Source organism: Parasteatoda tepidariorum, chromosome 3 (assembly GCF_043381705.1).
Source record: "Parasteatoda tepidariorum isolate YZ-2023 chromosome 3, CAS_Ptep_4.0, whole genome shotgun sequence".
Taxonomy (NCBI): Eukaryota; Metazoa; Arthropoda; class Arachnida; order Araneae; family Theridiidae; genus Parasteatoda; species Parasteatoda tepidariorum.
The window spans coordinates 88,701,292-88,719,129 of NC_092206.1; the positions used below are offsets into that span (position 1 = coordinate 88,701,292).

The window sequence follows — 17,838 nt, forward strand, 5'->3', positions numbered from 1 at the left end:
TATCTAAAAAAAAATCTATGTTTATTCAGGAAAAGAGCATTTTCTGTTTTATTTTGTAACTTAAAATGTCATCAGCACTAATTAATTGCCATATATAAGATTAGACCCTCGAACCATTGAGATTGAGTGCATGAAAATTCGATCATTTAATCGAAAGTTATCCAGGATGTTGAAGTTTTTCTTCTTCTTCAGCACACTGTACAAACATCATAAACGTTGAATATATAGGGTAAGGAGGTCCTTCTCTGAGCTCTTGAATTCTCACTTATGCATGGGGGTATATATAATATCGCCCTCCCACTCTCCAATATTTTCCCACTGCTTTAGAATTAACTTAACAAAATAATTTCACTTTTATGCGTGTGATTTCTTTAAAACTATTTAATGATTTAAAAAAAAAAAAAAATTACAATTTGAATGCAATAATTTTTGTAAAGGAAATTTTTAATTCTATAGCTTGTTTATAAATATGATTAGTATTTTCTCTGGTTGCATTTTTTGCCAAATTTCTGTATCTGATCAAATGCTGGAGACTTTTTGCACCTTTTTGTAAAACTATAAGTCCATTTCGATTGTTTAGAGTATTTAAACATTATTTTTATAATATACAATTTCCGAGTGCTGAATTCGAAAGCAAATTTTTATTATTTCTCGAAAGTCATTCTGCCGATTAAAAAAATTTTTGAAAATTACATAAGATGTCATTAAAAATTACAATAAGATGACGTATAAATGTTGAGCCGTAAAATTCAATATAATGAATATTGATTTAGCCGTATACTGAATATTCGGCCTAAAAATATCAGCCCAATAGCAACATTTTTAAAAAGAAAAAACTTTAATAATTATTTTTTATACATTAGTAAGTTTAATCAGTTTTGAAATTAATTTAAGTGTAGCTGTATTATTTATATGGGGGTAAAGGGAAAAATCTATGTTATCCATTAGAAATATTTAAGATAAATAAAAAAAAATGGCTAATTGCTGGGGGGGGGGGATTGTCTAATATTCGTTGCATCTTCATTCAGTACTTTACGATGCTTGTCAAATTTAATATTGAAAAATAATACATGATTTTATAAAATTGTTTTTTTTTTATGAAATCATGTTTGAAAAAAAAAAGACTTGACTTAAATCTTAAATTTAAGCAGATTATTTTGTACATATAAAAGAAATACTCAAAATCTATGAACATTAAAATCTTCTAATTTCCAATCGTTTTCCATGATGTCTGTTTGAACTAAATCTTCTATGCCATGTATTAAAGTATAAAAAAATCGAATTTGTCAGCAAATAAGAAAGGTACAATAGTTATTCAGAGAAAGTACATTTTCGTATTTAAATCATCGCCTCAAACTACATCTTATTCGGGAAATTCCGATCATTTGATTAAAAATTATTTTATTTTGTCAATTGTACTTCATTTCGTATCAGTAGATGGAGAGAGAAATCCTACACACATCAACCGTTGCTTTTTTTTCCTGGTATAAATATTGAGTTTTAATGTAATATCATACTCACTCATTCTGCCTTTGTGTCAGTTACTGCCATCAATTGATTTTGTGTCGACCAGCCGTTGATACAATTTGCCAGAATTCCATACTTCAACACATTCCATACACATTAGATATGGGAAAATATGGGATGTAAAGAAGCATGGCAGTCTGGACAATGTCAGCATTTTCCTCTTCATTCTTGTTTGTTTCTTCACTGCAGTAAAATAATGGACACACACACTCAATAATGGCTCATTCTCTTGCATAATTTGATATAAATTATCACACCTTATAATTCGAATTTTATAAATAATTATTAAAGATTATATTTTTGCTAAACATTATCATAGGGTAAAAAATTTTCATAATTATAGACAATTCGCGCTATCAGTTTTCGAGGTACAATGCGCCAAAAAAAATTGGACCACCCTGAATAATTTTTGATCTAATGATCGGATCTTCACGTTCTGGAACTCAATCTTCATAGTTTGAGAGGGTGACTTCAAGTATGCTAATTAATTAGTTCAAACGATATTTTTAAGTTACGAAAACAGACACAAAAACGTACTTTCTCTCTAGGCACAAAAGCGGATTTCTGACCCCCAAAGCTTCAATCTGAGAAATATGGTCCCCATAGTTTGATCAAGGGCGCATTCCAAATTTTAATTTTACTTTTTGCTTATTTCGCCATATCTCGAACAACTTTTAAGTGAGTTGAAATATTTTTGCTCACAATTATAAAATTCGTTTACCCAAAGATGATTCCGTGCAAAAAATGTTAGTAAATATTCGTTATTTTATTTAATAATAGTAAAAAAAAATTATGAATAAAAAACTAAATAATAGTAAATAAAAGTAGGAAGTCTGCAACTCCAGCTGAAAAAATTTGAGCAAAATCGCATCAATAGTTCTTACGAAATAGAAGTCGCTTATTTAAAATTTGATTTCTCAGGTGCTATTCTAGCGGTTTCGCTCAAATTTTGTATTTTATCGTGTAAAATTGCATACTTTAAAATGATGTAAAAAAATTTTATACCTTACAAATCAAAATTTTTTCGACCATTTTTGAATAAAATAATATCGATCAACTAAAAACGTTGATCGATCTACTGTCCGCTGAAATGCAACTGAAGAGATCAAATTTGACATATGGTAGGACCATTTTCGTATTATAATTTTAACGAAATTCTTCTTGTTCGAAAATTATTGCAAATTTAACATCATGACTTTTCGACCTTTTTTTACCAACTTTATTTTTGCTTTATTGACTATTTATCTATTGTTGTTAAAAATTTATTTTCCCTCCCGAGATCTTTATTTTATAACGTCTTACACAAGTAGATATCAATCAAAAGTTGGAAAAGAGAGCATTCATTCATAGAGAAATTACATTCATTAGAAATTTACATTAACATTCATAGAGACATTTTTAAAAATAAAAACGAATAAATAGCAATAAAAACAGTTCCTTATTTGAATTGTTAAAAGTATCTTCAACTAGTAAATTACTTCGCATTTATTTCTTATTATTGAGCCTCTCAATCTGCATTATATGGTCTTTTTTTTTCTAATTTTTTTTCAAATAGAGTCAGATAATTTAATAAATCACCCAATGTACGTATATTAACACCTCAATAGATAAACTCTGAAAAGATCAGAAATTCCATCACTAACACGCTAATATTTTTGAAATCTATTCGTTACATTTGACACATTATCGAAAGATTCTTACATAAAGTTACAATAATTGAACATTTTAAAACCAAAATGTTCAGTGTTTTTGTCGGAAATATTTACGTTATTGAGGAAATAAAAAAATTACGATATTGAGAAGCAATCACGGGGGTTGGCGAGCGAGTTTTCCTTTTGAAAAAAATATCTATCACACGGATAACGCATTGTTAATAAATGCTCACAAGTGTTTTCTTTCTTATTAGTTCATAAGTTATTTCTTTCGAGAAATAGTGAAATATTTACTCACCTTAATATCAATGATCCAAAGTTCCAATCTATTGAACACGATATCGGCGATTTAACGCCATATGAATTTGCAAAATGAGTAGCGTAGTTGAGAATTCTGTATTTCATCCTGGCCCACATCACAGTTCAAATGATACTACCTTCAAAAGAACACCGCCAATAGCTTCGCGGTGCTTGAAAAGACTCTTGTCAAAATAGAAATCTGTGTGTGCCCCTATTTTGACTGCTCACCCCTTTTAGCGATCAAAAAAATGCCGCTTTTTGAAGATTTTTTCCTTTTCTAGTTTAAAAGGTTGTGAGAACATATTTTAAATTTTAATTCAAAGGTTTCCTCCGAAAATTTAAAGGTATTGGGAATTTATTTTTATGTGCTTTTATTAAGATTTCAATAAGTTAAAAGGGCTTGCGTTGTAATTTAGATGCAGCGGGAAGAAATAGACTTTCATCTAATAATCTTATTTTAATTAATAAATTTAGAATAAAGCTTGTATAATTTTTTAAACAAAATTTTGGGAAGAAGTGGCTTTTAAATTAATAATTTTAAAATTTTACTCATTTTTTTTATCGTTTAATATAGTTGATAAAGCTTAGTTAATAAAGCTTTCTTTTCTTTAATAAAAAAAAAACGTACTGTGGAAAAGTAGATAAATAATCAGGAATAATACAAAGAAAGATAACTAAATAATTCCGAGATGAATCTTTTAACTTATACTGAACTAAAAGAGTTATAAAACAGTTTACGCTTCTTCTTTTATTTTATTTTTCAGAAGTAATTTTATTTGATTGTAAACAAGAAACAGTTACATTTATTCGTTTATGTATATGGGCGTGGTAACATTAATTATTCTATTTTACAATTCCTTTCAAGTCCCCCACTTGTACTATTTTAAAATCAGTCACTCTTATCCAACTATTCTAAAACGGTAACATTATTGCAAGATAATTATAGTTATAATACTTACGTGGGTTAGTTATTCCTTGTTATAAATGATTATGAAGATTATTGCACTTTTTAGCGCGATAAGAGATGGAGAAGCTAAAAAAAAAGAAATACTTCAAACGCTCTCACATCCGGAGATTCATGCATCCCAGACGAGCGAACAGAGGCGCCTCTGTTTGAAACTTTTTTTTCTTTTCTTTTTTTACCACGTTTCTCCCGCTTGCAGTAATTGATAATCATGACTGCCTGTGTCTTGTTTTAATACCGCTTGTGTTTTTTCGCTTTCTCTGTACCGTTCGCATCTCATCAATTGAAAAGTCTGGGGCTGAATGAACTGAGATGCTTATGATGTCACTCTCGCTCTTCCCCCCTTTTTATTCCGTTCTTCTGCTTTTCTCTTTCACCACTTTGAAAATCTTTCGCCAATGAACTTGTCTTGATGGATAATTATTTCTCGCTAAAGAATAATATTGCCGAGAAACTGTTCGAATAAAGAGAAACAGTTAATCGAGTTTTAAGTTGCGTTTTTGTGAAGTGTATCATAGAAATCGGTCTGTCTTCTAAAAATGCAGGGTGGGGGGGATGGTTATAATAAACCTAACGTTATCAAGGGCTAGTAATAAAATAACGTTATTAACTTTGTGATATTTTGTGAATTTTATAATAGCTTTTCCTGTACGAACTTAGTCAACGCACAATGTAACATGTATTTTCATTTATAAAGGTGAAAATTTTGTTAACAATCTTTTAATATTAATAAGTGAAATATAAAGTTTGTTTTATTATGTGACTTGTGATATTTTATTACTATGTCCTCTTAATTCGAAAATATAATTGCATCGAAATTAAATTTCCGTTTTTACCCAGGTTCCATCTTACATTCTTGCTTTTTAATTTCATAAAACATTGGGTCATCTCCGAGGTGACGCAGTGATCTTACAACTTCCACGCCTTTTGCGACAGATTTATTTTATAGCTATAGTTGATTAATTTATTTAAAATATGTGATACTGTTTACTTTGAGGCATTATAGCATAGTAGAATAATGGCCGGGATAGCCTGGTTGGCAGGGAGCTAGTCTCATGCTCGTGAGAATGGGAGTTCGAATCCAGCCGTTGAAGACTCCGCGTATAATAATTGGTGACTAGTGCACGTTAAATGTGTCTTGTTACAGAGTCCCCCATGGTCCCATAACAAATTAAACCTCTGGGGGTACTTAATTCGAGATTAATCGTTCTCTGTTTCAGGTCAAAATCACGATCTTCGGATGAATGAATGGGTATATAAATAAGTCAGCCCCGTGACGTATGGGTATGGCAGAAGTCGAATTATTGGTTATAGATGGCGCCACTTAAAAACAAGAACAATCGCACCCCTTGTCTTAATGGCTTACGGCACAGCAACAGTAGAATAATTCTGTTAGACTGTCGTCAAATAGACTGTTCAAACTATATACAAGAGCTCTACGCTCTTAAGGTTTATCTTGACAGATTAAAAAGATAAAAAAAAGATTTAAACATAGGATTCCAAAAGCATTTTATGTGCGAGAGAATGCTAAAAATGAACCGGAGTCCGGTTTATTTTTAGCATTCCTGTTACCGGACCACCTTGAATAACTTTTAATCTAATGATTTGATCTGCACGTTCTGGGACTCAATCTTGGTAGTCCAAGAGGGTGACCTCAAATATTTTAATTGAAGCAGACAATTTTTTTTAAGTTACGAAATCAAACACAAAAGCGTACTTTCTCTGAATAAACATACCTTATTTTCGAGGGAGAATTTCTGTCGCTCAAGGTATAAGGGGGTAGGAGCAATCTGTGAAATATGGCCCCAACAGGTTAGTCAGGAAAGCGGTTCAAAGCTTGGGCATTTGTTAAATCTAATTTTTGTGTATTTCGCCAAACCTCGTGAACTTTTTATGAGAACTGAAAATTATTTTCACACAGTTATAAAATTCGTTTATCCAAAGATAATTCCACGCAAGAAATAACTTTCAGTAATTATTATTATTTTTTTAATAATAGTCGGAAAAAAATTTAATTTGTAATGTATGCAATTTTTTATACATAATTTAAAAAAAGCAATCTTACGTGGCAAAATATAAAATTTGTGGAAAATCGGTCAAATAGCTCTTGGGAAATTAAATTTTAAAAACAAGACTCTTTAAAATTTAATGAAAGTTTATCGTGATGTAACCTCTTTTATGTTTTAGGTCTATGAAAAATAAATTTAATTCTCCTCTTTAGTCTCCTTAAAAATTATGGATTTTTTTTTTTAATTTATTATTTTATTTTTAGTTCTATGTCTGTTATTGCATTTATGTCGGAAAGTGATTTACAATTTGATGGCGATAAATTTTCACTTGTACCATTTAAGAAACTATCGTAACTTGCATTGGCATCAAACATGGAGCTTCAATTTTAGTTTAAGCACTCGGGCTAGTCGGAAAGTGGCTAAAATTGTAATTGGCGATAAATGTTCGAATTGTCAATTATCGAAATAACATCGTAGGTAAACGAACGGAATTGTTAAAATCTCTAGGAAAAGCATCGCAATTATTTAAATTTTTTTTTTTTATTTGCGATTGAATGAGCGCTTATAAAGCACAAAAATAAGTAATTATTTAAATGCGTGATTTAAAATTCGCATGTCGTAATAAAAATCTAAAATTTTTGAAACCACGCGGGAGTGCATCGCAAATACTACCGAAAAATTGATAGAAAAATAATTAAATTTGGATTTACAATGAAATCGTTAGAAACAAAGCGCTTCAAACAGTAATTATTTAAATCTGCAATTTGAAATTCGCTAGTCGTAATAATATCGTAGTAAATGAACGGGATTTTCAAAATCACGTGGAAACTTGTAGCAATTACTGCCTTTAAAAAAAGAGAGAAAAAAATTATTATTCAGATTTACCATACAATCGGCGCATTTAAAGCTAGTCGAAAAGTGAGTACTCAAATCACTCGAAATTCGCGCCTCGTTATATCGTATTGAGAATTTTTTATTTATTTATTTTTTTTTTATCTAGGCAGAATTTCGTAGCAATAACAGTTGAAAAAGCATTCAAGAAACACCACAGAGTTAGAATGTAATCACTTAATTTGTTAAGCTTGATTGTGCAAATTAAGTGAATCAAAAAGTGATGGCTCAAATGTACAATTAAAAATTTTCAGCATATTTTTTTATCATTTAAAATAAAATAAAAAATCATCTTATTCAGTAGCTCTTTTGGGTCGCACATCAACAGTCGGTGGGCCGCTAGTTGTACATCCCTATATATATATATCGCTTAACGGTGGGCCACAGCATAAAATGAGTTGCTGTTTTATGACATGAATACTTAACATTAAAAAATTGCATTAAAAAAATCTTTTAAAGACGTATTTCAGAGAGTTTTTATTTATTTATTTATTTTTTCTGGAAATTAACTTAAGAAATACTTTAGACAACTCAAAATTTAGATAGAACGGCGCAAATCGAAAAAATTCCAGCAACATTCAGGTATATTTTTCTGAAATAGGCGCATACGATCAATGCATTCGAAAGATAAGGAAAATATTTTAAATATGGTAATATTTAAGAATGATGAATATTTAAGGATGAAAATTCTATTTGGAAAAAAAAAATTTTCTTGTAATGTAATTTATTATTTTCTTTCTTTCTTATGTTCTAAAAAAATTTCTATCTTAACTTTTTCTTTTTCTTCTGCAGTGCCATGAGAATTTTAATTTCCAAGCTCCCTCGTGCATGGGTTGTTGATGAAAAGAAAGATGACGGTTATACAGCATTGCATTTAGCTGCTTTAAATAATCATGTTGAAGTAGCAGAATTATTAGTGCAACAGGTTAGTAATAGTCATTTTTTTAAATCACAAACTAATCTTACTTTATCATTGAACTATTTGAAATTATTAATTATGAATCTAAATTATTTAAACTACTTATTACTAACACTAAATTACTTATTTTGCAGGGTCGAGCTAATATGAATTTGCAAAATGTAAATTTGCAAACACCTTTGCATTTAGCTGTTGAACGCCAACACACTCAAATAGTTAGGGTAAGTTATAGTTTATTTAATTAAAAAGTAAGTTTTTTTTAATGTCTATTAAATAGTTGTCTTATACATCCATAAATTTTTCCTCTAAAAAGGATTACCTATGTTTATGTAACCTATTTCTAATTTTGGCAATGCAAAATGTTCAAGACTACATTCATAAAGATTTGCTATGAGAAATTTAGAGAAAAACGTGTTTAAAGGTTGTGTTTTCACATAAAATTTTGGATACTAAAGAGATTTCATTCACATAATGTTATTTTATGTTTGTTATAAACCATGGGTGCTAGTCTTACATCCCCAGGACGGATTTCCGTCTTTCGAAAATGTCCGTGGACGGAAGTAAGACGGAAACAAGACTGAATCGAAGATGGAAATCGGAATTTTTTTTATTCTGTCCTCAAAAATATTTTTTTGGTCTACTTTCTTATGTCCTGTTGTTATTTTATCAAAAGACAGATGAATAAATATTTTTTGTACAGTATTTAAACTTGATGTATTATGGTAAAGCTTTCTTAGATAGTTTGCATATGTCGAGGGGGTATTGTGCATGTTAGGTATTTCAATCAAAAAATTTTCAGTCTTGACCTTTTTTCCAACTTTCCACCCATGTTATAAACATAATTTCATTCAAAAACAATTTTGATTATTAATCTTTTTTACTATAATCACAATTAAATAAGTGCGTTTATAATTTATGGACTTTGAAATCATTTAGCTGCAAGAGTAACACTAAAATCTAATCTTAGATTTTAAATCTAATTATAATTTAATCTATGCATCTGAAAATCTATTTTAATTAGTGGTTATTGTGGAATTTTTTTTTATTAAAAGTAATTTGTGAAATATTGATTTAACCATTATTTTATAACTTTTACTCGTTGATGTAAGTTATTCAAATGAATATAAAATGCTTTTATTGTTGAATATTTGTAGCTTCTAGTTCGAGAGAAATGCAATTTGAATATTCCGGATAAAGACGGTGATACTCCATTGCATGAAGCATTGCGTCACCATACCCTTTCTCAGCTCCGTCAGCTTCAAGACATGCAAGAAGGAGGCAAGGTTGGAGTTAGTAATGAAAGTACCATTAGTGGAACTTCAGAAGTAATAAAAATATTCTTCCTATTGAAATACTTTTTTTATCACAGCTAAATGTACAGTACTTGTAGCTATTATTAAAAATCTAGATTTATGAATTTTATGTTAATATTTTGACCTATATTTAAATAATAAGCTGCAATTATAAAAATGCCAATTCTATATAATGTTTTATTATTCCTTTTAAAGCTTTTTGATTTTTAAAAAATCGAAAATAATTTTATTCATGATTTAAATATTAATAAATCTATAGCTTTTTTTTTTTTTAACAAAAAGTGGGAAATGAAGAAAATGTTATTAAAAGCCATTCTACAAAGCATGTCAAGTAAGATATTTTTTAGAAAATTTTCACATAAAGCTAAAAGCTTATATAAATTAGACGAAAAAACTTTTTTTATACTGATGCTGAGCAAACACTTGATATGATAACATTTTTTCTTTTTTTTTTTTGAAAAGTGCAGTTATAGAAGATTGTGTGTCTTGCTTACTAAAATTTTTTGTTCGATAATACAGTAGAACCATGCTGATCTGAGCTTGCTGATTCAAAAGCTGTGTTATATGAATTTTAAATGTTAACAAAAAAAAAAAAAATTTTTTTTTTGTGTTTAAAATTACAAAAAAATTTTACAAATTTATAAAACTTTTTACTGTTGTTTAATAAAATTCATATTGATATCTTTACAATCTTATTTTAAGATGCATGTGAAACATGGCATCAAACCATTACATTTTTCAATCTATCTTAAGTCATACTCCTAGAATTTTATGAACATATCTGAAAAGCTGTGTAGTCTGAAACAGTTGCACAAATTATAGCCAAATGTGTCCTTAAGTTGCAACACTTATGTTGTCTCCCTTAAATGTTGTTCAATTTATTCAAGTGCCATACAAATTACAAATCTTGCATTTAAATTGTACTCTTCTTTTTTTTTCCTTCTTTTTTTGCATTTGAATTACACTCTTTTTTTTTTGGTATTGTGATTAAAATTTATGTGATATGCGTTTTTCATTTAATTATTTATTTAATAATTTTCATTCGTATATTTAAAAAAAATATTCTCGTCAAAAGTTAATGTTTTTTCCCCCTTCCTTTTAGCTTTTAATGGGTCTGGCAAACAGTTCTGACAAAAAAAGCAATGCTTCTATTGCTTGTTTCCTTGTTTCAAATGGTGCTGATCTAAATATCAAAAACAAAAAAGGACAAACTCCTTTAGATTTATGTCCTGATCCAAACCTGTGTAAAGCTTTGACAAAATGCCATAAGGAGCAATCCAAGTAATTTCTTTTACCTTTATATTAGCTTTCATTTTTAGAACATCATAATGAGTTTAATTTAGGCTTGAGATTTTTTAAGTTTAACTTATCAAATTTTCATTTATTGATGTTAAATAGAACAGTTCATTTATAAAATAGTTTCTCTGGAGTATCTGATTTTAAAGCATCAGTTTAATTAACTGCTACTGAGAAATGGATTTTTTTTCTACTCCATTCTTTTCGAAATTTTAATGCTGCCAAAATATGTTTAAAAAAATAATTGTTTAGTTTAACTATTTTGTAATAAACCTAACTTGTGAAATCCTGTAGAATGTATCTCACTTTAAGTTTTTATGTATTTATTTATTTTTCTGTAGAGAGTATCTTGATTAGTAATTGGCTTATTATAGTTACCTGATTTTTAACTAATTAGTTATAGTTACCTGATTTTACATCTAACCTCCACTTTTGCATGCAAAATAAGTAGCATCTATTAGCTAACTAAGCTTCAAATAAATTATATCAGTTTGTGTTAAAGCTCTTCAAAAATTTCTTTTTGTTATCAATTAATGTTTTTAGTTCTTTATCCATAAAGTATTATTGTTCCTGTGAGCCAATGAAGTTCCTGTGTTTGAACTTTTTGTTATCCATTTACCTTATTTTGTTTTGTCTTATACCTATGACTTAATTTTGCATTGAAATTCATATTTTTAAATGTTATAAGATTGATGCAGTTTGGTTATTTTATTTCATAGAATTTATAATGTGCTGCAAAAAAAATGTTTTTAAATTTTTTTTAATTATTTTTTTTTTTAAAAGAACACTATTTGAACGAATTAAAATTCGTTTAATTTTTTATTTTATTAAAAGATATTCATCACATGTTAAACAGTAATTTCTATTCTGTAATGTATAATCAGAAACTAAGTGATAATTATAAAATTTTTACACCTTAAAATTACATCAATCATCTTAAAATAATACTAGTATTTTAAAAAGTAAAAATTACCCTTTATTACTGTTGTGTAATTTCTAAAGCTTTTTATCAATAAATTTTGTTGCTCTATTAATTTTCTGTAAGTCTGTTTCTGTTTGAAATAAGTTACCATTTTGAAAAACTAAGCAAATTCAATAGAGGCACTAGTTCTTTTTTCACTTAAACGTTTTATTACTTTCATCTATTAAATCAGTGTAAAAGATCATGTGCAAAAAAAATCGTTATGTAGTGCTGTTGTTAATTGTACATTTTTTCATTGTAAAATACATTTCTATTTATTCAGTCATTCCAAGCAAATTTAAATAAAAACCACTTTTTTTATGTAGTGTTGAATGCATCACACAGTCCACAACTTCTGCCACTCAAGATAATGAAACTCTTGAAGAATGCATGGTTTGTTCTGATATGAAACGAGATACCTTGTTTGGTCCATGTGGTCATATTTCAACATGCTCCGTATGCTCGCCTAGAGTGAAAAAGTGCCTTATGTGTAAAGAACAAGTTCAATCACGAACAAAAGTAATTGGGACAAAATCTTATTTTATTATATAACATTACTTTCTTTGCACTATATGTCAGGAATGCTAGCCAAAATCTAATAAGAAATTGCTACATTTAAAAAAATTTCAAGATTTCCTTGAAAAAATTAGCTTTAACTTATGTATTTTTTAAACGATAAATCAACAGATTTTCAATTATTTACAGATTATTTTTTGCAGAGAAAATTAGCAGAAAATCTACAGAATAAATTCTACAAATTTTCTTCAAAATGCAGGAAAAATTTATCTGAATACCTTGAGATTTTCTTCAGAAATTTGTCTATATTACCTAAAAAAAGTTACTACAACAGCCAGTCACATTCCTTTGGTTATTTTTAAGAACCCAGCCATTGGAGGGTTGGTAGACTGGATTGCAGATAAATGCAAAATCTATTTTAACTTTTTTTAAATTGTGCCTCTCTCCTAAACCAGTAATTACCTACCTATTTGTTAAATAGTCACCAATACCAGTCACAAAGCTTCATGAGAAATTAGATTAATTATTTTTATTTTTACCTAAAACTTTTACTGAATTATCTACATTTTGGAGATGTGCAAATATTTTTCTGATTTTTATCCTCTCAGAGTAAGTAATTAAAAACTATGTAATTTTTTTAAAAACTTTTCTTCCTCTGACAGTAAGTAATTAAAAACTGCGTAATTATTTTTTAAATTTTTCGTCCTCTGAGAGTAAGTAATTAAAAACTACATAATTGTTTTTAAAACTTTACATTCTCTGAGAGTAAGTAATTAAAAACTGAGTAATTTGTTTTAAAAAAAAATTTCTTATTTGTTTTCTTTTGTTGAATCAAATTAATCAATATTATTATATTAAATAATATAATTTTAAACTAAGAATTATAAGCGTTATTTAAGATTTATAATAACTAAGTAACTAAATTTGTACATTTGTTTTATTTTTATAGATTGAAGAGTGTGTTGTTTGTTCAGATAAAAAAGCTTCAGTTCTCTTCAAACCCTGTGGTCATATGTGTGCTTGTGATGGTAATAATATTTTTTTATACCTGGTTATTATTTCTGGGTCTTTTAATTTGACATTTAAAATTTTCAAAGTTTAACTTGTGAATAGTGCAGTTCTAAGTGTATGAAATTCTAAGTTCTAATGTATTTTACTAGTATGCGATTCCAGAAATTTATTTAAAAATGTAAGAAGTAATGAAATAATTAGAACTAGTACTCTTTAAAAAAAATTTCAAGGTAAGTTATTTTTTTTAGCTGATATTTCTTTATTAAAGGAAATTAAAAAAAATATTTTAGAATATTTTTTTTATATTGTGTTTTTTCAGTAAAGCAGTTTTAAATATTTCATTTAAATTGAATTATCGTCATTAGTTATTATTAATTAGTTATGTTCGATAAGTTATTGCAACTTATCTTATTGTAGGAAACATAGTGTAGAAATGTAAACACTTTTAATTGAAAAACTGTAGAATAAATTTTTGCTTCATGTATTTGACAAAATTTCATGCAAATCCTCTTTTCCATATTTTCTACTGAAAGAAATTTGATAACTGTCTACATAATACTTTTACTCCAAAAGCTTTGGTTTACAATATTTAGTTATAAATAATAGGTTATTTAAGCTACTTGAATGTAATATTTTTTCACATGTATTATTTCATAATTACTTAAAGAACTGTGGAAGTTATAATGTGAGACAATTTTGTTTTTTGATGTATGAATAAGACAACTGTCTCTCCTTTTTTTTTGTGCTTAAAAGCTTCTCAGAAGCATGTTGTAAAACCTTTAAAAAATTGTCCTGGTTTACAGTACTGAATATCTTATTTATAATTATCTTATAATTATTTCCATACATTTTAATAATCTGTCAAAAATTCTTTCTTTTATATTTGTTTAAATAATTTCTATTGACTTGTCGCTTTACATATTACATTGATAGTTTAATTAACTTAAATTTTAAAATTTATTGCAGAACATAATTTACCAAGATATAAAATATTCTATCTGAGTAATACTGTTATTATTTTTCAGGCTGTGCTGCCTTAATGAAAAAGTGTGTTCAGTGTCGGGCACAAATTGATAAAGTTATCCCTTTTATTGTGTGCTGTGGTGGAACTGGTATAAATTTTAACTATTATTACTTCTATGCTTGTTTGTTTATTAAAGCTGAAAAAAATTATTTTAGTTAAATTTTGGTCACTGTCATCTTAATTTAAATAAGTAATACTATGTGCCTGGTTTATGTATTATAGTTATTTCATGATAAGACTGAAGACTATTATAGAGCTTATTTAGAAGTTTAATGTATGGTTTAATTAAACAGCAAACATGTATGCTTAAAAGCATATTTTAAAATAGGGCTAAATTGTAAAAAATATGGAAGTCAAAGTAATTTCATTGGTTATAGTAATATGTTTTGTATTTTAAAGCAAACCGAAAATCTAATGTTAGCCAATTTTTTACAAACTATTTTTAAATCTTCTGGGGTTTTTTCTTCTTTAGTGTAAAGTTAACTAGTGCTCTCTAATAGAAGATGAAACAGAGTTTTATGCACAGTTAATGTTATAATTTATTTGAAATCATTGTAAGGAAATAGTTTTTGTATTAAATTTTAATGTAAAAGTAAAATTTAATTGTTTAAATTGTAAATCTTAAGTAATTCAAAATTAAAATTTTAAATTGCTTCCCCATTTATAGTATGTTATGAAATATGTTTAAAATTAAACTGTAAATAAGGCTTATATATGTTTGAATTCCTGACTTACACTAGCGTGCAAAAGTTTTTGGTCAACACGTGAAAAGCATTTTAATCTTTCTATGAGATTTTTTTTTTGTACAGATGATTTTTGCTTTATTTTGTCAAGCCAACATATATATATATTACACTTGATTTCAGAATTTTTACTTTTTTTGCAATTTAATGGAAAATGTAATCTTCTTTGGATTAAATTTAAATCTTTGCACTCAGTTCAGTTGAATATTTCTTTTTTTATAGTATTCGAATCTTGTAAGAACTAATTCTTCAAAAATAAATGTCAATAATAAATTAAAGTTAAAATCTCGATTTCCGTAAATAAATATGCACAACTTATGCTTATTTGTTAAAGTGTATTTTCATCCAATTCTTAGATGTAAGAAAATTTATTCACGAAAAACAAATATAACCCGACCGATATGAAAATTGCATTTGATTTAAAGTGACTTTCAAAGCGCTAACTTTGCTTTATGGTTTAAAAGCATATTAAAAATGTTTAGGAATAAAATTATACATTATTTATTACATATCCAATCAACCATTTGTAATATTAAGTTTGACCAAAGTGACCACTAGTGTAGAACATAATCACATTTAAAGTATTTCAATTACTGAGCTATTTAAATTCAAATAATACTATAGAAATACTTTTTTATGTCTTGAAATTATGTGTGGGGATTTATTAAATTGTAATTGTTCCACAATTCATTACATTATTTGTGTCACATATCAATAATTCTTCTTTTTCTTATTTATACATATATATATAGTGAAACCTCGGTCAGGTAAACACTCTTGGGACGAAAAATTTTCCATTTACGAGAGTTGTCTGTTTATGAGAAGGGTACCCTAATAACGAAGTTTAACGTCGTAAATTGTTTTTAGAATATTTTCAATGATATAGAAATAAATAAATAATCAACAATAACTATCTACAAGGATATTTAATTAAGCTTTAAAAAAAAAATTATGCAAAGAGAACGTTAACGTATGAAAAAGTTTGATATAAATACATGATTCTAAATGTAGCTACAGATAAATGAATATAATTTTCCTCTTAATACAGATATTCAAGTTAGTCATATGATACCGAATAGAAGCTTTTAGTCCTCAGTCGATTTCAATTATTAGGTTTACATTCTCTAACACCTTGATAAAAAGAAATGTGTTTTATATCACCTTAAAAGTAAACATCCCACGATTCACAGAAGAAAAAAAAGAAAGCAATGCATACCTGTAAGGCAAGAGGACCTATAGAGTTGATGTATTCATAATTGATCATCTACCAAGTGTCTGAATAAATGTTTCATTTATATTAACACCTCAAAGACTATATTTCTGTTCTCTCTCTCTCTCTCTTTTTTTAAAAAAAAAAACCCAGCTGTGTTAAATACAGCCTTCAAATTGATAAGAAAATTAAAGAAATTTCAGATGGGGAAGATACATTGAGAGCATTTAAGACATCATTTCAGCTTGTGGGGGTCTCATAACCTGTGTCGTCCAGATGAAATGATCAAGAGATGCCGCTGTCCGAATTATTTCACAAGAACAGCATCGTTTTCACTCCTTTCTTTGCAGAGATAAGGCAAGTCGACAGGAGAAAGAGTGATTCTTTATTAGTGGCTTAACAATATTTTTAGTTATTGTTAAGATATAAGTACTTTAAAAATGTTAAGAGATAGGGTACAAATGTTAAGAGAAAGATATAAATACGTTAAAATATACATACTTTAAAAATGGTGAAAAGTTGCATTTTTTCTTACAATCAATTTAAAGCTGAAAAGAAAAATTTCTTTTCTTTTTTTTCAACTTTATAAAAATAGTGTCTGGTTTAAAGAGAGAGAAAATAATGTTTCAGGGCAAAGAGAATTATTCACGTCCGGTTAGAGTGTCCACTTTGCGAAGAATATGCATAATGGTTTATTCATAGAAGATTCACGGCAAATAAAAAATATTTCCGTGTTGAGAGGTGTCCGTTTCACAAGAGTGTCCGTAACAGAGATTTCACTATATATGTAGTGAGTGCACCATTACTTTAAATGCTATTTAAAATTATTTGTGAAAAATCAAACTAAAATTCTGTATTTTAAATTCCTGTAAACTGCAATTTTCGTATATAGGAAATTGAAAAAAAAAAGTTTAGGCTACATAGTTTCTTACTTAATGATCATACTTAATTTATGGTAGAGAGTTAAACATACATCTTTATGTGAATGTGTTTGTTTAATGGGGATTATAATTCAATATCATCAATCCTAATTCTTATTTGTTAGTTTAAATTTGACATCCTTTTATTGATGAGAAATCTTTATATTATGTCATGGCTGAATTACATTGTGTGTTTTTTTCCTCTGGTTAGTGTTGAATTGGCCAGGTTTATCCATCTTCCAAGCTTCATCTACTCCTTCCCCTTCACCAGGAATGATGATGAACAATGGATGCAGAGATAATTCACACGATCAGAATGATATTCAAAAACTACAACAGCAATTACAAGATATCAAAGAACAGGTGGGAATACATTTTGGCAAAAAGAAGAAAAAAAATCTTTTTTTTTTAAATAATTATTTTGATTAATTCAAAAAGATTTTTGATGATGTCTAGGAAGAAGGAGATTCAACTGTCTTTACAAGGAACGTTCGCTCCTGTGCCACAGGTCCTGGGTTCGATCCTCGGACCGGCAAGGTTGACTCATGCATGCTTGGGAACTAAACACTGGGGGTTTCGCAT

General features: G+C 28.0%; 1 protein-coding gene across 1 annotated transcript in view; it reads left to right on the plus strand.

Moving 5' to 3' along the window:
* The window catches only part of LOC107455996 (mind bomb 1), a 48,730-nt gene that overhangs the window by 23,229 nt on the left and 7,663 nt on the right, over positions 1-17,838 (plus strand). Inside the window, exons 12-20 of the mRNA XM_071179268.1 lie at positions 6,716-6,802; positions 8,130-8,268; positions 8,397-8,483; positions 9,417-9,587; positions 10,678-10,856; positions 12,159-12,351; positions 13,298-13,376; positions 14,385-14,471; positions 17,468-17,619. Coding sequence (XP_071035369.1) covers positions 6,716-6,802; positions 8,130-8,268; positions 8,397-8,483; positions 9,417-9,587; positions 10,678-10,856; positions 12,159-12,351; positions 13,298-13,376; positions 14,385-14,471; positions 17,468-17,619 — 1,174 coding nt within the window. The remainder of the gene's footprint in view (positions 1-6,715; positions 6,803-8,129; positions 8,269-8,396; positions 8,484-9,416; positions 9,588-10,677; positions 10,857-12,158; positions 12,352-13,297; positions 13,377-14,384; positions 14,472-17,467; positions 17,620-17,838) is intronic.